General features: G+C 43.8%; 1 protein-coding gene across 1 annotated transcript in view; it reads left to right on the top strand.

Annotated features, from left to right (window-relative positions):
• Positions 1-1,569, top strand: part of LOC132769829 (matrix metalloproteinase-23-like) — a 28,382-nt gene extending 26,813 nt beyond the window's left edge. The window contains exon 8 of the mRNA XM_060766761.2: positions 1,105-1,569. Within this exon, the coding sequence (XP_060622744.2) occupies positions 1,105-1,279 (175 nt within the window). The 3' untranslated portion in view covers positions 1,280-1,569. The remainder of the gene's footprint in view (positions 1-1,104) is intronic.
• The last annotated feature ends 20,425 nt before the right edge of the window (positions 1,570-21,994 follow it).

The following is a 21,994-nucleotide window of genomic DNA, read 5'->3' as shown; positions in this document are numbered from 1 at the left end:
ACTACTATGTATTGTCGAAGGCTTTCATGGCTGGAATCACTGGGTTTGCTGTAGGGGTTCAACACCAGCAGCTTTTCGAATACAGTGGTGTCTCACTTATCGCGGATGTTACGTTCCAGGACCACCCACGATAAGTGAAATTCCGCAAAGTAGAGATGCCCTCTCACCTTCCCTCCTCGTCCTCTTTACATTGCTCTTCCTCCTTCTTGTCGCAGCCTGGGCCTCTTGCCGCCACTTGGGCCCCACGACACCTCCTCAATCATGGGGCCCAAGCGGTGGCAAGAGGCCCAGGCAGCAACAAGAGGGTGGAAGAGGAAGGTAAGGAGGGCGAGGGGCAGCTCTTCTTCTCTACTCGCCCTCCTTAACTTCCTCTTCCTCCTCCTTGTCGCTGCCTGGGCCTCTTGCAGCCACTTGGGCCCCACAACACCTCCTCAATCGCGGGGCCCAAGCGGCAGCAAGAGGCCCAGGTGGCAAAGAGGAGGAGCAAGAGAAAGGTAAGGAGGGCGAGGGGGAGGCTCTTCTTCCCTTCTTGCCCTCCTTACCTTCCTCTTCCTCCTCCTCATCGCCGCCTGGGCCTCTTGGCATCACTTGGGCACCGTGATGCCTCCTCAATCATGGGTCCCTAGTGGCAGCAAGAGGCCCAGGCGGCACGAGGAGGAGGAAGAAGAGGAAAGTAAGGAGGGGGTGGCTCTTCTTCTCTCCTTGCCCTCTTTACCTTCCTCTTCCTCCTCCTCATCGCCGCCTGGGCCTCTTGGCACCACTTGGGCACCGTGATGCCTCCTCAATCATGGGTCCCTGGTGGCAGCAAGAGGCCCAGGCGGCACGAGGAGGAGGAAGAGGAAAGTAAAGAGGGCAAGGGGGTGGCTCTTCTTCCCTCTTTGCCCTCCTTACCTTCCTCTTCCTCCTCCTCGTCACTGCCTGGACCTCTTGCCATCGCTTGGGCCCCACGATGGCTCCTTAATCCTCAGTGTTCCCTCACTATTTAAATTCTTTTTTAAAAAACCCGCAAAACTGCGAGTCCATAATAGGCGAACCGCGAAGTTGCGAGGGAACACTGTATGTCATTTTCTTTGACTGATCTGTGCTCTTTCTCCTCTCTGGCAGCTGGTATAAAGATGGGGAGCCACTCTCCCGCTCCGTCCAAGGCTTTGAGCTGCTTCCCAGCAAGGATCTTCGCATCATTGCCACAGACTTCAGCGAAGGGCGATATGCCTGCATGATCCGCCGTGGCGGCAGGACTCTTTGGGTTAATTCCTGGCAGATCAAGCTCAAGGACTGAAGTCTGTTTTGTTTTGTGCTGGGATCACACAAAGGCATCTCTCTGCGATGACAAACTGAAGCTGCATGGCGGGGCAGGAGTTTACCTGCTGCGGTGACTTGTAACAAAAGTGCACAACTTGCTCACTTGCTTGTCTCAACTATGGCAATATTTCAAAATGTGCCCCCTCCCCACATAGGCATAGGGGTGAGTTATGATCTGAAGGAGAGTTCACAATACTAATTGGTTGTAGTGCCAAGGAACGTCAAAAATACAAGCCGCAGTGGTGGTCCCTATCTATACTCCAGGATTTTCTAGTTATTTTCGTAAGCATTTTTCTGTTTCAGAGTGCCTCTCCAAACAATCTCCATGGAAGCAGTAAACTTAAGCAGCTGAGGGGGAAAAGGAGGCTGTTAAGAATTGTGGGAGTTGGAGTCCAAAACACCTGGAGGACCAAAGTTTGCCCATGCCTGGACTATAAAGTTAAGTTGAGAGTATTAACAGATGCCTGGCTCGAGAGCAGTACATGTGAAAAAGGTCTTGGAGTCCTTGTGGACAACAAGTTAAACATGGGCCAACAATGTGATGTGGCGGCAAAAAAAGTCAATGGGATTTTGGCCTGCATCAGTAGGAGCATAGGGTCTGGATCCAGGGAAGTCGTGCTACCCCTCTATTCCGCTTTGGTTAGACCACATCTGGAATATTGTGTCCAATTCTGGGCACCACAATTCAAGAGAGATATTGACAAGCTGGAATGTGTCCAGAGGAGGGCGACTCAAATGATCAAGGGTCTGGAGAACAAGCCCTATGAGGAGCGACTTAAGGAGCTGGGCATGTTTAGCCTGGAGAAGGCTGAGAGGAGATATGAGAGGAAGCCACAGGGAGGAGGGAGCAAGCTTGTTTTCTGCTTCCGTGGAGCCTAGGACGCGGAACAATGGCTTCAAACTACAAGATTCCATCTGAACATGAGGAAAAACTTCCTGACTGTGAGAGCCGTTCAGCAGTGGAACTCTCTGCCCCAGAGTGTGGTGGAGGCTCCTTCTTTGGGAGCTTTTAAACAGAGGCTGGATGGCCATCTGTCAGGGGTGATTTGAATGCAATATTCCTGCTTCTTGGCAGAATGGGGTTGGACTGGATGGCCCATGAGGTCTCTTCCATTATTCTATGATTCTCGAAAGATATTCAGAGCTTCTTTATTCATCACTTCCATAATATCTCTTTTGAAAGAAGCATACCAGACTTTGACTTCCTGTTGAGGAATCTACTGAAGGAGGCAAAACTATTGCTCAGGATCTTTCGAGGAACAGAGGAAAACACCATAGACTTCCCTAAAGTTAAAAAAAAGTACAAGCTGCTTGGGCAAACAAGAACAGGTCACATGCCAAATTCTTTTTGAGGAACATCACTTTTCACTTCTCAGTGACAAGCCAAACAAATTATTTCACACGCTTCTATGTGTACTTTTTAATGACCCTCCACCAAGCTCCGCGTGATGCTTGTTTCTTTATGTGCCAAGTGTAAAGCAGGAGGAAAGGGGAGCGTATACAAAGACTTGGACATGTTTGGCACCTAAGTTCTATACTCTTCCCCCATTCTGAATTCTTTTCTTCCCAGAATAGATCAGTTTTGATCCCCTTCCACACTGTGCTGTCATGTGCTGGGCCTATAATAATTGTCTTTTGAACAGGACGTGCTCTTTGTGCCCAGCGGGAAGCCGGGTTACCTTGGCTGAGAGGCCCTAAGGATTTTCCTATACTTTTCTTTAGATGCTTGAAAAGTTTAACAAAGTCCTTTATTATTGCTTAGATCTTCAACAATTTAAACAAACACTTCTCAGATCTTCAACAAGTCAAACAAATGCTTCTTAACTTGTCCAAATGGACAGGTAACTGGCTTTGTGAATTGTTTCTTTTCTTTTAAGAGGAAAACCCTTTTTAACCCCTCCCAGGCAATCTACTTTCTATGCTTGCTGGTGTGGGCTCTACTCCCGGCTCCAATTGCTTCTGATTACCCAAGTAGACTTACCAGCCAAGGCTTTGTAGATTCTCCAGCTGGAGTTCTTTCGGATCTTTTCCATGAAAGATGTGGAGCTGTTTCCCCCGGATGCTGTGAGAAACGAAGCTGGTCTACAGATGGAGCTGATCCACGTCCTGTAGCTATGCTTTCCACTATAAGACTGAACTAAAAATGGTTCCCTTTCCCTCCCAGGGCCCTGGAAAAAGGGGCGGAACCAAAACTTAACAATGATAGACAGGTCATTGGCCCTATAATTGCAAACCAAGGGAAGCCACCTTACTGCAAAATGCATGGAACCTTGGAATATATGCAAACACTCAATAGAAAGAAAATGAAGCTGAAGCTCCTGGTACAGCTGTACCAGCACACACAGCTGAATAAAATCCCACATTTTCTGCTTTGAACTGGAATGTATGGCAGTCTGGACTCATATAACCCAGTTCAAAGCATATATTGTGGGATTTTCTGTCTTGATATTCTGGGTTATATGGCTGTGTGAAAGGGTCCTTAGAACTGGAGGCAGAATAGACTGATGCAAAAGATTGTAGAGAGGAGAAGGTGGCTGGTGAACATTTCCATTAGGGTTGGAAAACTTCACAAACCTGGTGGCCAACCAGAAGTGGGCTGAGTGCCATATCTAAAAGGTGAATTGTAGCAGCTGATAGGAGAGATAATACCAAGAGTGATCCTTTTGTAGAGGCAGAAAAGTACATTTTTATTTTCAGCTGAGACCCTGCCATGGAATTTCCTCCAAAAACAAAACAGAGTGAGGATAAAGGCATTGACTTTCGCTTTTATACATCTTCAAATGCAGGCAAACAAACATGTATTTATTTATTTATTATTTACTAGCCATCCCCTGCCATGCGTTGCTCTGGCCCACATGGGGGTTCTGTGTGGGAGGTTTGGCCCGATTCTGTTGTTGGTGGGGTTCAGAATGTTCTGTGATTGTTGTTGTTGTTCATTTGTTCAGTCGTCTCTGACTCTTCGTGACCTCATGGACCAGCCCACACTAGAGCTCCCTGTTGGCCGTCACCACCCCAAGCTCCTTCAAGGTCAGTCCAGTCACTTCAAGGATGCCATCCATCCATCTTGCCCTTGGTTGGCCCCTCTTCCTTTTTCCTTCTACTTTCCCCAGCATAATTGTCTTCTCTAGGCGTTGCTGTCTCCTCATGATGTGGCCAAAGCACTTCAACTTTGTTTCTAGTATCCTTCCCTCCAATGAGCAGTCAGGCTTTATTTCCTGGAGGATGGACTGGTTGGATCTTCTCGCAGTCCAAGGCACTCTCAGAGCTTTCCTCCATCACCACAGTTCAAAAGCATCTATCTTCCTTCGCTCAGCCTTCCCTAAGGTCCAGCTCTCACATCCGTAGGTTACTACAGGGAATACCATGGCTTTGACTCGGCAATGGATCTTTGTTGCCAGTCTGATGTCTCTACTCTTCACTATTTTATTGAGACTGGACATTGCTCTCCTCCCAAGAAGGAAGCGTCTCCTGATTTCCTGGCCACAGTCTGCATCTGCAGTCATCTTTGCGCCTAGAAATACAAAGTCTGTCACGGCCTCCACATTTTCTCCCTCTATGTTCCAGTTTCTGTGATTGTAGGTGAACTATAAATCCCAGCAACTACAACTCCCAAATGTCAGGTTCTATTTTCCCCAAACTCCACCAGTGTTCACATTTGGGCATATTGAGTATTCGTGTAGAGTTTGGTCCAGATCCATTACTTGAGTGTACAGTGATCTCTGGATGTGGGTGAACTACAACTCCAAAACCAAAGGACACTGCCCACCAAACCCTTCTAGTATTTTCTGTTGGTCATGGGAGAACTGTGTGCCAAGTTTGGTTCAATTCCATCATTGGTGGGGTTCAGAATGCTCTTTGATTGTAGGTGAACTATAAATCCCAGTAACTACAACTCCCAAATTACAAAATCAATTTTTTGGAGTGAAGGGCATACATTGGGTTGTTAGGTGTATCGTGTCCAAATTTGGTGTCAATTCATCCAGTGGTTTTTGAGTTCTGTTAATCCCACAAACGAACATTACATTTTTATTTATATAAATTTACCATATTTCTATACCGCCTTTCTCAGCCTGAAGGTGACTCAAGGCGGCTTACATTCGGCACAATTCGATGCCCCCAACATATAAAATACAATTAAAAACATTAGCATATAAAATATGAGTTCATAAAAAGTGAATAAAAACACAAATCCTTAGCATCTCCTTACTGAAATCTCGATTCCATTGCGTTGTCAGTCATTCCGTGGTGTGTCATTGCCTGATTACATTGCAATTGCAAATGCCTGCTCAAAAAGCCAGGTTTTAACCTTTTTGCGAAATGTTAAGAGGGAGGGGGCCGGTCTAATATCCCCAGGAAGGGTGTTCCTTAGCTGAGGAGCCACCACTGAGAAGACCCTGTCTCTCCTTCCCACCACTTTACACATGTAAGTTCTGCACACATCTGTAGTTCAAAAACCTGTCTTAAAAGTCAACAAAGTTCTGCCACCCCATCTCCACCCCATATTGTTAAGGCAAGACTACTAACAGAGTAGGATCCCAGTTACCATGTATATGTGTATGTGTGAGAGAGAAAGAGAGAGAAATGTATGAATAAGTGAATAAGATGTCCATGTATATATGCATGTTTGGATGAATGTGAGTGAATGGGACATGTGTTATGTGAAAGAGAAAAACAAGATCTAGGATTACATTCTTCTCTCACTCCTGTCACTCTGCTAATCCCCTGAAATGATCAGTTGTTACAGGGATTACATATGGCGTTAATATATGACTAAGAGATAAGATTCTTTTAATCTACAGAACAAGACCTTGCATGGAATCTAAATTTAATCTGAAGATGGGAAGTCAAAATGCCAACACAAGACGCTCAAGAGGAAGTAATTTTAGAAAGTTTTGTTTTGTTTTGAGTAAAGGTTGTTGTAAGTTTTTTGGGCTGTATGGCCATGTTCCAGAAGCATTCTCTCCTGATGTTTTGTCTGCATCTATGGCAGGCATCCTCAGAGGTTTTGAGGCCTGTTGGAAACTAGGAAAACAGGGTTTATAGTTTCCAGCTGACCTCACAACCTCTGAGGATGCCTGCCACAGATACAGGTGAAACGTCAAGAGAGAATGCTTCTGGAACATGGCCGGACAGCCCAAAAAACGTACAACAACCCAGTGATTCTGGCCATGAAAGCTTTCGACAATACATTGTTTTGAGTATGTCGGATGATGGAGGGGTACCAAAGGGGGCAAAGCAGGTCACTAAGTACCAACTTCTGCTTCGAAGACCCTTGTAGCCTTTTTTTACTTTCAGATATTGTTGGGGGGAATGGCTTATCATATATATAGAATCATAGAATCAAAGAGTTGGTCCATCCAGTCCAACCCCCTGCCAAGAAGCAGGAATATTGCATTCAAATCACCCCTGACAAATGGCCATCCAGCCTCTGTTTAAAAGCTTCCAAAGAAGGAGCCTCCACCACACTCCGGGGCAGAGAGTTCCACTGCTGAACGGCTCTCACAGTCAGGAAGTTCTTCCTCGTGTTCAGATGGAATCTCCTCTCTTGTAGTTTGAAGCCATTGTTCTGCGTCCTAGTCTCCAGGGAAGCAGAAAACAAGCTTGCTCCCTCCTCCCTGTGGCTTCCCCTCATATATTTATACATGGCTATCATATCTCCTCTCAGCCTTCTCTTCTTCAGGCTAAACATGCTCAGCTCCTTAAGCCGCTCCTCATAGGGCTTGTTCTCCAGACCCTTGATCATTTTAGTCGCTCTCCTCTGGACACATTCCAGCTTGTCAATATCTCTCTTGAATTGTGGTGCCCAGAATTGGACACAATATTCCAGGTGTGGTCTAACCAAAGCGGAATAGAGCATGGGTAGCATTACTTCCCTAGAATATATATACAGTATATGGAGGGTCTGTGCCAGATGCACTGGATTAGTGCCAGGCACAATGGATGCGGGTAGAGGAATTTCAGATTCATAATTCTGTGTAGAAGGAAATCACCACATGGAGATCCACATACCAAAAATGAAGGTAGTGTTAAACTGATGCTAAACCCAGTTCATGTTGTTGTTTATCCATTCAGTTGCTTCCAACTCTTCATGACCTCCTGGACCAGCCCAGGCTAGAGCTCCTTGTTGGCCATCACCACCTCCAGCTCCTTCAGAATCAAGCCAGTCACTTCAAGGATACCATCCCTCCATCTTGCCCTTGGTCGGTCCCCTCTTCCTTTTCCCTTCCATTTTTCCCAGCATCATTGTCTCCTCCAAGCTTTCCTGTCTTCTCATAATTTGGCCAAAGTCCTTCATCTTCGCCTCTACTATCCTTCCCTCCAGTGAGCAGTCGGGCTTTATTTCCTGAAGTATGGATTGGTTGGATCTTCTCAATGGTCCAAGGCACTCTCATGATTTTCCTCCAACATCACAGTTCAAAAGCGTCTCTCTTCCTTGGCTCAGCCTTCCCTATGGTCCAGCTCTCACATCCATAGGTGACTATGGGAATACCATTGCTTTTACTATGTGGATCTTCGTTGCCAGTGTCATGTCTCTACTCTTCACTATTTTATCGAGATTGGTCCTTGCTCTCCTCCCAAGAAGGAAACATCTTCTGATTTCCTGGCTGCAGTCCCCGTTTGCAGTCATCTTTGCACCTAGAAATACAAAGTCTGTCACGGCCTCCACGTTTTCTCCCTCTATTTCCCAGTTATCAATCAGTCTGGTTGCCATAATCTTGGGTTTTTTTTAATATTTAATTGCTTTTGACCTTTCTTCTTTTACCTTGATTATAAGGCTCCTCAGCTCCTCCTCACTTTTGGCCATCAAAGTGGTATCATCTGCATATCAAAGGTTGTTAATGTTTCTTCCAGCAATTTTAACCCCAGCCTTGCATTTGTCAAGCTGCGCACATCGCATGATGTATTCTGCATACAAGATGAATAGGTTGGGTGAGAGTATATAATAATAATGGTGGTGCTACCAGTTTATCAAACTAGAATGTTGCATTGATTTAGGACAGAATACGTGGGACTCTCAATCTTCCAGAGCTTCACAATTATTGGGTTGTTGTAGGTTTTTTGGGCTATATGGCCATGTTCTGGAGGCATTTTCTCCTGACGTTTCGCCTGCATCTGTGGCAAGCATCCTCAGAGGTAGTCACTACCTCTGAGGATGCTTGCCATAGATGCAGGCGAAACGTCAGGAGAAAATGCATCCAGAACTTGGCCATATAGCCCAGAAAAACCTACAACAACCCAGTGATTCCAGCCATGAAAGCCTTCGACAATACATTTTCACAATTATTATTTTTTGTTTTTAAAAAACAAGAATTGTTGTGTATTTTGGGGTTCATATAGATGAGCTGATATGGTCTTGGGTCCCTCTCGAGGATGTAGAGTTTTGGGAAAAAATTGTATAAGATCTGGGGATGATATAAAACTGGAGCCAGTCGATTTCAAAATGACCATACAGTAGTGGAAATGGAGACAGAATGAAGGAATAAATACATTTATTCTGACATAAATTGCTCTTGGGAAATTAAGTGAAATGTACAGGTGCAGCCCTTGGGACTGACTTTGATGACGAGCCAAATATGACTCATCATCATGACAAGGTTGCCAAAAAAGGCAAATACATTTGTAATGTGATTAATAGCATTCTAATTCTCATGCCAATAGAGAACTAATTGTTCCATCTTATTCTGCACTAGTCATACTTTTGTCCTCAGTAATGTGTGTCAGATAGCACGCAGTAGGAATAATAAATCCCATGTTGCAATTCTAATAGAAATGAGCATGGCATAACCTACCGAAGACAGGAGAGAATTGGGCTGTGATAGACTTCCCCCTTTGTCTTCAGCTTTTGTCCGGTGCTTCAAACTGATTCCAAATTGCAAAAGGAGTCTACATTCAATTAACTCAGGCACCTGGAAGGCTGAAGTTTGCCTATACCTGAATTAACTGAACACAGGACGATGAGAAGGGTGGGGGGAATCTTGCTCTTCACTGCAGGCCAGTGTTTCTCAACCTTCCTAATGCCGCGACCCCTTAATATAGTTCCTCATGTTGTGGTGACCCTCCAACCATAAAAATATTTTCGTTGCTACTTCATAACTGTCATTTTGCTACTGTTATGAATCATAATGCAAATATCTGATATGCAGGATGTATTTTCATTCACTGGACCAAATTTGGCACAAATACCTGATATGCCCAAATTTGAATACTGGTGGGGTTGGCAGTGGGAGGGGGGAAATTGATTTTGTCATTTGGTATTTATAGTTCACCTACAATCAAAGGGCATTCTGAACTTCGTCAATGATGGAATTGAACCAAACTTGGCACACAGTACCCCCATGACCAACAGAAAATATTGGAAGGCTTTGGTGGGCATTGACCTTGAGTTTTGGAGTTGTAGTTCACCTACATCCAGAGAGCACTGTGGACTAAAACAGTGATGGATCTGGTGTCAGTTTTGTTTTCTGTATGCTTCATAAAACAATAAAAAAATAATGTTGGATCTGGACCAAAATTGGCGCGAATACTTAATATGCCCAAATGTGAACATTAGTGGAGTTTGGGGAAAAATAGAGCTTGACATTTGGGAGTTGTAGTTGCTGGGATTTATAATTCAAAGTTGTCCTATTACTATATTCTTAATTGTAATGATATGAAGTTCAAAATAAAAATATATACATAATCCGACTATTATTTATAAGCATATAAATCTTTTGAAGATACAATCCCAAATACATGAAGCAAGCAATCTGAAGAAGGGAAACATTTCCAGAAACAAGGATTAAAAGTACCCAGGAACCCTTGTCGTTCCTGAACACTTTCCTGGTCCGTTCTTTATCACGTTCCTGATCACTACTTCCATCAATAAGAATTTCTACCACAATTTGGATTTTACATAGGACTGGGCTGTATTGAATTAACATTGTTATCACAGGGACTATAGGAGAACTTATGAGTTATTTTGGAAAGTATTCAAACATGGGCATAATGTTTGTTATATCTGTAAACTATGCCTAAATGTATTAGTTCGTTTCCCATTTTTTGCTTACAAATAATAGTCAGATTATGTATATATTTTCATTTTGAACTTCATATCAACTTCATTACAATTAAGAATATAGTAACAGGACAACTTTGTATTAACACTAGTTTTATAGATATCTGTTTAGTGGGGGATTTATAATTCACCTACAGTCAAAGAGCATTCTGAACTCCACCAATGATAGAATTGGGCCAAACTTCCCACACAGAACCCCCATGACCAACAGAAAATACTGTGTTTTCTGATGGTCTTTGGCGACCTCTCTGACACTCTCTCAGTGAAGTCGAGCATGACCTCCCTCCCATAAGAGATAGTAACTTATAGTTTTGCTAAGGACAAGGACATCAGGCTGGATAATAGGGGTCAAGTTTTGGTCAATTTGCAAAGACACAAACAACCACAACAGGGACCCTTCCCATGTCAGATAGTGTGAACATTTAATCAAGGTTTTATGCCCTATGTTTCATATATAGCAGAAGGTAACACATTTATTACTGAGAAACCACCTCCCTTTACACTTATGTACTCTCTTGAACTTTTATGGGACTTTTTCCCTTCTGAAGGATTCTTAGAAACTTTTTGGAAACTTTACTTTTTCAAGCCCCATGAACCTTTGGACTTTTTAAAGCTTGTTCCTCTCCCCAGCCCCATGGGCTCTTAAAATGGCTTTATGAATTCCCAATGCACTTTGGTGGGTGGGTGGAGGTGGAGATGGGCTCTTTCTCTTTATATGAATGTACCCTCATACGATTCTCTTGCATGTTTTCCCCTTCCCCATACCACTTATATGAAATATGAAATGCCACTTTTCGTGACCCCAGCGCCCAAAGCCTTAGGGAAAACTTCACATTCCTCTGAGAAGATAATCCTTTGATTGAAAGGGATCCTGACAGAAACTACTTGCATGGACAATATAAAGGAAATATGCCCCAAGCCTTGGAGCTGGACCTCTTGGGGCATACATCCGTCTGGTTAATCCCATCAGGACACAAGGGACAAACGAGTCCCCAGTTGCTTCATCCTTTGTTTACTTCCACACCAAAACTGCCACACAGATCACGCTTATTGTTTCCAAGGCCAGTCGCAGGAAAAATCCGGATCCAAGAACAATTGGGACATTAGTCCATTCATCCCTTCCTTGTCTTCGCTCGTCCCGCCTCCCCTTCTCCTGATTGGCCAGGACCGAGGCAACAGCGCCTCGCTGATTGGCTGAAGCACGCTAGAGGCAACCAAGCTTCCTCCCATTGGCATCAGCCAATCAGCGCCAAGCTGGCTGATGGGTGGGCAGCGGGGAATTTGAAATCTACAGCTCTGTATTTTCTATAAAATGGCACAGCTTTTATTGAATGTATGCTTGCCTGACGAAATATCGCGGCTTTGCATCCTTTCTAGCTGGATTGCAATAAAGCAACTCGGTGGCGTTTTCTTCAACTTTGGTGAGATTTATTTGGGAAATCAGGAAAATTCCATATTGCATGTCTTCTTTTTCGCTCACCAAAGTAGTGGGCCCTCCTTGTTGGGTCTGTGGGCTCTCACCCTCCAGGGCGAGAGACACTAAATTCCTGCTTGATATCATCGTGACCCCTCCAGGGGTCCCAACAAAACAAAAGAAAACTGCTGCAGCCTCTCCTAGCTTTTCTGTCCTTCCTCATGATCAGCTTTTGTCACCTTGAGATGACTCTATTGTTGCTCTTAGCTACAGGTGTCCCAGTTTTCTTTTCTGAGACTACAGCTCCCAGGATCTTCCAACCAACCACTGTGGCCACATTCGCTCCCATTACATCAAGTTTTCCATTTCACAACTCCTTTGTATCCTTTTTGTGAACCATCACATTCACATTTGCTTAATTAATTAGTCTCCTTGTGCATGTTAAGTTGAATAAATGAATACATTTACCACCTGGGTTAGCAGGAATAACTGGAAAATAGTGAACCAGAGCCAAGTGAAGGCAAGTAGGAGAGGTGTTTGTGGAAACTGGTTTCCTAGTATGCATCACCCTTGCTGAATCAGGGAGATATTATATGACTCACCACGGTTTCCTGTGAAATCATCCCTAGCAGTGAAGAGCTATGGGAACCAGAATAATGACATGCACATGCTTTAATGAAATGATGACTATGACCTGGCACATGTGAAAGAAGCACATTAACATTAATTAGAAGTCAGCCAGGCAAGTAGCACGTAGTTCTTGAAAGAGCTGCCCAAGTTACAGGGATTGTTTTGTTCTTTTGAATAAATATAAATATTTTAATATTACTTTATAATTTCAATATATTGCTTATGAGCTTCAAAAGGTAAAGTGTTGTGTGCTAACATTAGAGCAGTGGTTCCCGACCTTTTTTTTTTGACCCGGGGCCACTTTGACCAGCAGCCATTCTCCAACATTGGTACCAAAAGGCTTACAAATAATTTTTTTCGTCAACTTTAAATTCAGTTTGGTTATTTGGGGTGCTGATTGAGAAAATTGCATTGGATAGACCACATCAGCTCTAGTTTCACTTACAGAGCATATGCCATCCAGTAGTTACCATCTGCTTGCACACAGAAAACCATATTTAATAAGCCTTGGCACTATAAGAGGGTTTTGCAAGACCAGTTGCTCTCATTGCAATGGTGAAGCTGTGGACCATATTTGAATTCTTGCAGACCACTGATGGTCCACAGACCACAGGTTGGGATCCACTCCATTAGAGGCACAATTGGCAGTTGTATAGGGACTGATCTTATGATTTTATGCATTGACTGTTTTCTTAAAATGATTTTTGCCTTGACTCTACAATGAAAGATACTATCACTTGAAGTTATCTTTCAAAACAATTAGTTAGTTATAGTTAAACTTTCACCAGCTAAGATGTTGCTGGCAGGACCGTAGCCAGGAAAAAAATCTGGGAAGGGGGGGGGGGGGCGTTTGAATTTTTTTAAAGCAGATCATGAAACTTACTTATTTAGGCAATCCCTCATAGTCCAAGGATGATGGTCCTTGAAGTGTAGTATCCTGGGGGTGGGTCCATGGGTGACTGTGGAGCCCTATTCTTGATCTGCCTCTTCTCCAGCAGTGAGGGCATCGGTTTCTAGGTGGAAGGAGGTCCCGGTCAGGGTTGGCTTGACGCGCCTTCCTCTTGGTACGTTTCTCTCTTTTGCCCTCCATTCACGCTTCTTCAAATTCTGCAGCACTGCTGGTCACAGCTAACCTCCAACTGGAGCGCTCAAGGGCCAGGGCTTCCCAGTTCTCTGTGTTTATGTCACAGTTTTTAAGGTTGGCTTTGCACCCATATTTAAATCTCTTTTCCTGCCCATCAACATTCTGTTTTCCATTCTTGAGTTCAGAGTAGAGCAACTGCTTTGGGAGATGATGGTCTGGCATCCGGACAATATGGCCAGTCCAGCGGAGTTGATGGTGGAGGGCCTTCACTTCAATGCTGGTGGTCTTTGCTTCTTCCAGCATGCTGACATTTGTCCACTTGTCTTCCAAAGAGATTTGCAGGATTTTCCAGAGGCAGCACTGATGGAATCATTCCAGGAGTTGCACGTGACATCTGTAGACTGTCGACGTCTCGCAAGCGTATAGCAGGGTTGGGAGTACAATAGATTTATAAACAAGCACCTTGGTATCCCTACGGATGTCCCGGTCCTCAAACACTCTCTGCTTCATTTGGAAAAATGCTGCACTCGCAGAGCTCAGACGGTGTTGAATTTAAGTGTCAATGTTGACTTTTGTAGAGAGGTGGCTGCCAATGTAGTCAACATTTTCTAATGTTACACAATTAGGCTGTATTTCTGGCATTGCAGACGGATTGGCTGGTGATTGCTGGAAGAGCAATTTGGTTTTCTCGATGTTCAATGACAGGCCGTGCTTCTCATATGCTTCTGAGGTGTTTAGAGTGGCTTGTAGGTCGTCTTCTGAATGCGCACAGATGATGTGCAGATCATGAAAAGTAGTTCCATAACACAAAATAATTTAAATAGTATGGTTCATTCTATATTTTATATAGACTTAATTAAATTAATGTTCTGGTCTCCTTCATGGGGGGCTTCAAATCCATCCCATGCCTTAGGCTTTGCCTACCAGTTGTGGCTTGGCCAACTTCATTGCTTCCATGATATCAGCTATTGCTGCAAGTACTGACTGTAAATAAATTGTCAAAATTTTCTTGAGATAGTGCTTGCAGTTCTGGAGGGACTCGTTTAATTTTGGCTTCTGATTGGCTTAGCAGGGGGATTTGGTTAACTAGTTAAAATTAATGAGTAAAACAGGGTTTTTTTAACCTGAAAAATGGGGGGGGGGGTTGAACCCCCTCCTTGACAAATAGCATACTTTTCAACAATAAGCCTTTCTCCTAAGCACAGGAAAACCTTACCAATGGAAAAGAGTTTGCAAAGAGCTTTTGAGGTCAGAAAACAGCAAGTGAAGGAGAAATGGATGAGAAAAGTGAGATTTTTTTAAAAAAACAATAGAATAAGAAAAAACAAAGATGAAGCTCCGAGAAAAATAGTTTCTCTGTTAATGGATGAAATGAAACTGAAGGCTCAGTAGCTTGGTGGTTGGGACATGTGTGGTAGGTGGGAGGGAGTCTTTCCAAGCTGCTGAGCAGTAAAGCTTTCTGAAAAGAGCCTTTTTGAGTGGATCACAGAGACCACCATGAAGGACCTGGAGTTTCCTCCAAACTTAGAATTATTCCTTGACTTTGCTCAGTGTGGAAATAAAGCTGACATCACACTGGCAACGAAGATCTGCATAGTCAAAGCAATGGTATTCCCCATAATAACCTAGTGATGTGAGAGCTGGAACCTTAAAGAAGGCTGAGCCAAGGAAGATAGACACTTTTGAACTGTGGTGTTGGAGGAAAATTCGGAGAGTGCCTTGGTCTGTGAGAAGATCCAACCAGTCCATACTTCAGGAAAGAAAGCCCGAATGCTCACTGGAGGGAAGGAGACCAGAGGCAAAGTTGAAGGTCTTTGGCCACATAATGAGAATACAGGAAAGCTTGGAGAAGAGAATGATGCTGGGGAAAATGGAAGGAAAAAGGAAGAGGGGCTGACCAAGGGCAAGGTGGATGGATGGCATCCTTGAAGTGACTGGATTGACCTTGAAGGAGCTGGGGGTGGTGACGGCCGACAGGGAGCTCTGGCATAGGCTGGTCCATGAGGTCACGAAGAGTCGGAAATGACTGAACGAATGAACAACAAACAACAAAAAGTGTAGACATAGGCAACATTGAATTGTTGAATCCTTGAAGTGACTGGATTGACCTTGAAGGAGCTGGGGGCGGTGACGGCCAACGGCCAACAGGGAGCTCTGGCGTGGGCTGGTCCATGAGGTCACGAAGAGTCGGAAACGACTGAATGAATGAACAGCAAATAACAAAAAGTGTGGACATAGGCAACATTGAATTGTTGCATATGTGTAAAGCTGCCTTGAGCCCCCTTTGGGGTGAGAAAGGTAGAGTACAGCTATAGTAAATAAACAAATAATAAATAAATAAGCCCTCCTTCATCCATTTGCTATAATACCTAGGGGCTGATGGGACCTGTACTCCAGCTATATCAGAGGGCCTCCTGCTCTCTACTCCCATGACTGTGTGAGTATCACATGGCTGGTCATGGCATAGATCATCATGGAGAGTGCACAAGGAATGAAACTCTGGTATGCTATTAGGTTATTTGGAAGTCATTTAATATTATTAGGTTATGCAACAGCTAAGTAAATATGGTAAAGGAGGGAGAGAACTGTTTCATTAGATTGCAAGAACAGGATTTTGACTCAGTTGGTGGAAGCAGAACCTGTCTCTTTATGACAGTCTTTCAAGTCTCCTAGAGTTGCTTCAAGTTTGGAAAGTTATTTAGTAAATTAATTTGTTATGTGACTTATTGTGAAGCAACTAATTATTAATTATACCTATCTCAGAAGAGTAACTCGTTGTGTGCATTATTGAATTACTATTAATTTTATTCAAAAAGGAAATACAAAAGTATTATTGAAGGCTTTCATGGCTGGAGTCATTGGGTTGTTGTAGATTTTTTCGGGCTATATGGCCATGTTCTAAAGGCATTTTCTCCTGACGTTTCGCCTGCATCTATGGCAAGCATCCTCAGAGGTAGTGAGGTCTGTTGGAACTAGGAAAAAGGGTTTATATATCTGTGGAATGACCAGGGTGGGACAAAGGACTCTTGTCTTATGGAGCTAGGTGTGAATGTTTCAACTGATCACCTTGATTAGCATATAATGGCCTGACAGTGCCTGGAGCAATCTTTTGTTGAGAGGTAATTAATTAGATGTCCTTGTTTGTTTCCTCTCTGTTGTTGTGCTGTTCTAATTTTAGAGTTTTTTTTAATACTGGTAGTAGCCAGATTTTGTTCATTTTCATGGTTTCCTGCTTTCTGTTGAAATTGTCCACATGCCCGTGGATTTCAATGGCTTCTCTGTGTAGTCTGACATGGTGGTTGTGAGAGTGGTCCAGCATTTCTGTGTTCTCAAATAATATGCTGTGTCCAGGTTGGTTCATCGGGTGCTCTGCAGAGTTGACTAGTTGACTGGATTAAGAATGTCTGGTGTTTGTCAAATAGCTGGGTGATAGCTTTAGGCTCTCAAGCCTGGCCTAGGTTATTGTTTGATTCCTTGAATTAACATTCTTATCTAGCCCCAAGAGGTCAGATTCTTTGTCACACTGTCCTGCGACATTGAGTTCATGGATGAAGTAGATGCTAGTTTAAGGAGATCAGGATGTGCACAGTAGGGAGGTGGATGACAAATCCCTGGTTCCTCTCAGAGATGTCCTTTGTGTTGGGTGATCCAAAGTGCCCATAGACTCCATCGTTCCAGATGGCCTGGCTATTAGCCCTCCGAGGTCCGGTCAGACAGATCCATTTACTTCTTGTCTATGCAAATGGGCTTGGTGAAATCCTTTGTTAGGGGATTATTGACTCATGGAGTTTGGAAACCCCAAGAACCATGAATTGCTGGTTCATGAAAAGGTTGCTTTCCTTCATATTTTCTTATATAGACATACATACATATAGGGAATGAAGAATGGGCAAGGAAGCACACACAGGGTTCATAGGAAAAGGAGGAATCATGCAGGGTCTAAGGGGAAGTCATGTCAGCTCCTCCTTCCCCAAAGTCCATAAAAGTTCACAAAGTTTGGCAAGAGTCTATAAAAGTTCCTATAAAGTTCATGAAAGTTCATAAGAACACATAAGAGTTCATGGGGGGGGGGGGTGTGCATGGAAGTTCAAGGGAGCACTGAGTCCATTCATAAAAACAGGAGGAGAGATAGGGGATTATGAGATCAATTCAGCCTGGTGTTCTTGGCAAAACTATGAATTCCCCGATTTTGAACTATCTTTTACAGAGCCCTGGGGGGGGGGGGGGGGGTCACCTCCGATCACATTGGGAGGTTGCTATTTCCAACAACCTCTACCCAAGGTTGTCCAGTAAATCGGCGTAGGTGCGAATGGCCTTACCATATCATTTTAAAGCTGAGAACGACAAATTCCATCATATGACCGAATGGACCATTTTGCCCATCTCTATCTGGATAATGTGCAAAAAAAGTCACTTGCCAACCAGCTTAGGAAGCATCTGAAAAGATAATCCTTTGCAAATCCTTTTTTTAACCCCAAAATATCTCTACCCTACACTTGAAGCATATGTCATGTGATGAACACAGTCTCCTCATCACACTAGAAAATGAATCCACTTTAAATCTGGTTTCTGCCCCCTGCAGAATCATGGGGTTTGTAGTTTAGGAAGGTCCCTTTAACAGCCTCACTAAACTACAAACCCCAGAATTCTGCAGGAGGCAGAAACCAGATTGAAAAAGGATTCATTCTCTAGTGTGATGAAGTAGTAAGTTGCCATTTCTTAAGTGGGTGGCACAGTAGTATTTAATGAATGTGGTGAAGTGGTAAATCACCATCCCAGAACTGTTTGCAGGGATACTGTTTGCTGAATAGACGAGACACCAACAAATACAGAAAGTGTAGGTTCTGTTTGCGAAGTAGCATCTGCGAAATTTCCCCGGTTACCTACAAAGTGGCAACTGACAGCACTGACCTCTTGATAATTAGAGAATTGGTTTTTTTGCATCCCTGCATGAGAAAGTAATTACTGTAACAGTTTCTCCCTTGAAGCAAATCTGCATGATGTTTCATAGTTTGGGCCAATTAACATAAAGAGAGAGGATGGAGTTTCAGTCCAACAGACAAATCTATTTTCAATCAATATCCATGTCTTGTTATTTTATTTTGAAAGAATAAATACATAGAAAAATGTCTATGGAAATAATATTTTAAATGCATATTAATTCTAAAATATGCATGAAATGCATTCAGATTTACATTAAAATGTTGCTATACTTGTTTATATTGTGGATTATATTGGAACATTAGGGAGATGTGAATGTGACGGCGCGAGTGGCGCCACCTATATGTAGAATTGTAAGTTGCAAGATTTGAACTGTTTATCATGCCTGATTTTGCCTTTTTACCCTGTAAATGTATAGTTGGATTGATTGGTTATTTATAGCTGTCAATCAATGTTGTTTGCACCAGTTGAATTGCTCCTCCTGCTCAATTGTTTGACCCCATCTCTTCCTAGAGAGCAGGACAGTGTTTCCTTTTCCATCTCACCACCAAACTTTCTATCAGATAGATGTGAGAGAGAGACTTGGCTCTAAAAGCCCTTGATTAAGTTACCTCTCAGCACCAATTCTGAGGTTTTTACCCTTGAGACTTATGTTTCATGTTCAGATCAACCTGGACGACATTGGGAAGTCTCAAGCACCTTCAGACCAGTCCTTTGGCACCAGAGGAAGACTTTGTGTCTTCAAACATAAGCCATTTGGACTGGGGTTGTGGATTGCTCTGGCATTCACAGCCATTGAGAAAGAGGGACCTGGAAAAGCTTCTCAGCTGCAAAACTCCTTGGATTCAAGACAACCAGAGACTGTAATGCATATTTTCCTTTACTTCTTTGAAACTTCCAGCTTATTGCCTTAAAGGGATAACTCTTTGTGAACAATAAAAACCTATTTTGAGTTATCTACAGTGTTTTGGCCCTTGGGAGTTCCAGTTTCCTTAAAGGAGGGCAAGAAGCAATCCCCTGGGGAAAGATGTCACATCCATGCCTCTTTCACTAAGAGTTATAGCCCCCAGGCGCAACGGCACCATGAAAGCCAGTTAATAACTAAATGTCATTCTGCAAGTTTATCTGTGTGGTGTTGGTCAGGTTAACTTACGAAGGGCACCTTTTGATCTGGTCCTCATTACCTCCAGACTTTTGTCTGTTAAGGCATTTCATCTGTGTGAACTCCCAGATCCAGGTCAGGTTAACTTACCTGGATCTGGGAGTTCACACAGATGAAAAGACTCAAGCATCCTTAACAGACAAAAGTCTGAAGGTAATGAGGACCAGATCAAAAGGTGCCCTTTGCTCAATCATTCAAACCAGTTGTATTGGTAATTTTTTTAAATCAGTGAGTTTCATATGAAGGAATTTCTTTTGAAGAATCCAGGGAGCAAAGTGAGCTCCCGTCTGTCAGCTCTAGCTTCTCACACAGGGACATGAGAGAGGCCCCCCACAGGATGGTAAAACATCTGAGCATCTCCTGGGCAATGTCCTTGCAGACAGCCAATTCTCTCACACTAGAAGTCACTTGCAGTTTCTCAAGTAAAAAAAATAAATAGGATGGGCTCCTAATTCACATGCGGCATGGAGCCCGCCGGCTCCCATCCCACGACGCTGATCTGCTTCCAGCAGGGCTCCATGACCCAAGTGAAGCGGGAGCATGGTAAGCCACCACTACAGCAACATGGGAGGCTTCCCATGTTGCATAGGCATCAACATGGGTGGGGAGAATTGAGGGGTTGGTTCCTCTCCCACTCCCTAGTTGATCCATCATCCCATGCCGCAGCCCCCCCAGTATATTGGGCTAGTGTAGATCTCCCCAGGAGACGTTACTTAGGACGGTTCAAGTCAACACTACATCACAGGTTTTAAACAGGGGCAAATATCCCAGGACTTCAGAAGAAGTCCACATAGAGACCCGTTGGTTCTGGGATTTCTGCTTCTGTTGGCCAGACTTAGAATCATAGAATCATAGAGTTGGAAGAGACCACGTGGGCCATCCAGTCCAACCCCCTACCAAGAAGCAGGGAAATCGCATTCAAAGCACCCTCAACAGATGGCCATCCAGCCTCTGCTTAAAAGCCTTCAAAGAAGTAGCCTCCACCGCACTCCAGGGCAGAGAGTTCGACTGATGAACAGCTCTCACAGCCAGGAGGTTCTTCCTCATGTTCAGATGGAATCTCCTTTCTTGTAGTTTGAAGCCATTGTTCGCAACAAAGACTTGATGCTTTGTCGTGAGATTTATTTATTTATTTATTTTGCATTATTTCTACCCCGCTCATATCAGCCCGAAGGCGACTCAAAGCAGCGTACACAGTGGGCACAATTCAATGCCATAAAATACATACATTGATAAACAAAAGAACATTATAGTGCAATTAGACATAAAGACAGTGCATCATAACAATTTTAAAAACTAGAGGCTCCCAAGATGGCTCCTGTGGGACTTTCTCTGGAAACTTTGGTGGTTTTTTCGACTCTCAAGATGCAGATATGTGGAGAATCACTGCAGCGAATCACTGCAAAAGTTCTGTTCTTTGTCCTGGGCAGAGAAACTATACCGTCCAGACGTTTCATAAAGTATCTGCCACACACAATGTTTACGAGGTAGGACCACTTCTGCTCAATTCAGCACTGCACAATCAAACAGGAACATACACTTTCAAGCCAGGAACATAACTTTGTAATTATTGACACTTTTTAAGAGCCTGGCTGTCTGGTCATCTGTCCAGACAGATTTGGTTGTATTCTCATGGCATCAAACAACAGGATGCTGTTCCTGGGTTATACATGGCTGTTCCTGATGGCTCTGTTTGTGAAAAGATTTACAACATTGACTAGGGGGCGAAAACTTGTCCTGGCCAGAGAAAATGTGCCCTCCACACCTTTCATGAAGTGTCTGGCTCACAAACGAAGTTTTCACCTTCTACTCAACTGTTACCTTCTTTTTAGGAACCAATGAATCAGGAACAAACATCTAAAACCTGGGAACAAACCTAGATAAAAAAATACAGTGATTTTCGATTGCAGTGACATACAGACATTCGAAGATGAGGATATTCGGTTGAAAACTGCGATATTCCCACACCTGGAAATCTCATGGGGGTTTTTTTTTTGCAATTGCTTCCGTGTTTTCAGGGAACAGTGTCTGGCCACCCTCCTGTTTTTTGTGGAAGCTCCTGGGATAAAGGTACTGTCTGGATGGTTCCTTAGTTGGATAAAGTATACTTAATCTGCTACTAAGGAGGCTGTCCAGGTCCTGAACCGGTGCTTGGCAGCTGTGACGGTCTGGATGAGGGAGAACAAATTGAAATTGAATCCAGACAAGACAGAGGTACTCCTGGTCAGTCGCAAGGCCGAACAGGGCATAGGGTTACAACCTGTGTTGGATGGGGCCGCACTCCCCCTGAAGACGCAGGTTCGCAGCTTGGGTGTGACCCTGGACTCATCGCTGAGCCTGGAACCCCAGGTTTCGGCGGTGACCAGGGGAGCATTTGCACAGCTAAAGCTTGTGTGCCAGCTGCGC

The sequence above is a fragment of the Anolis sagrei genome, chromosome 3, assembly GCF_037176765.1.
Source record: "Anolis sagrei isolate rAnoSag1 chromosome 3, rAnoSag1.mat, whole genome shotgun sequence".
In the NCBI taxonomy this organism is placed as follows: domain Eukaryota; kingdom Metazoa; phylum Chordata; class Lepidosauria; order Squamata; family Dactyloidae; genus Anolis; species Anolis sagrei.
Note: the sequence above shows the minus strand (reverse complement) of the source record. Positions and strands in the feature narration are given on the sequence as shown.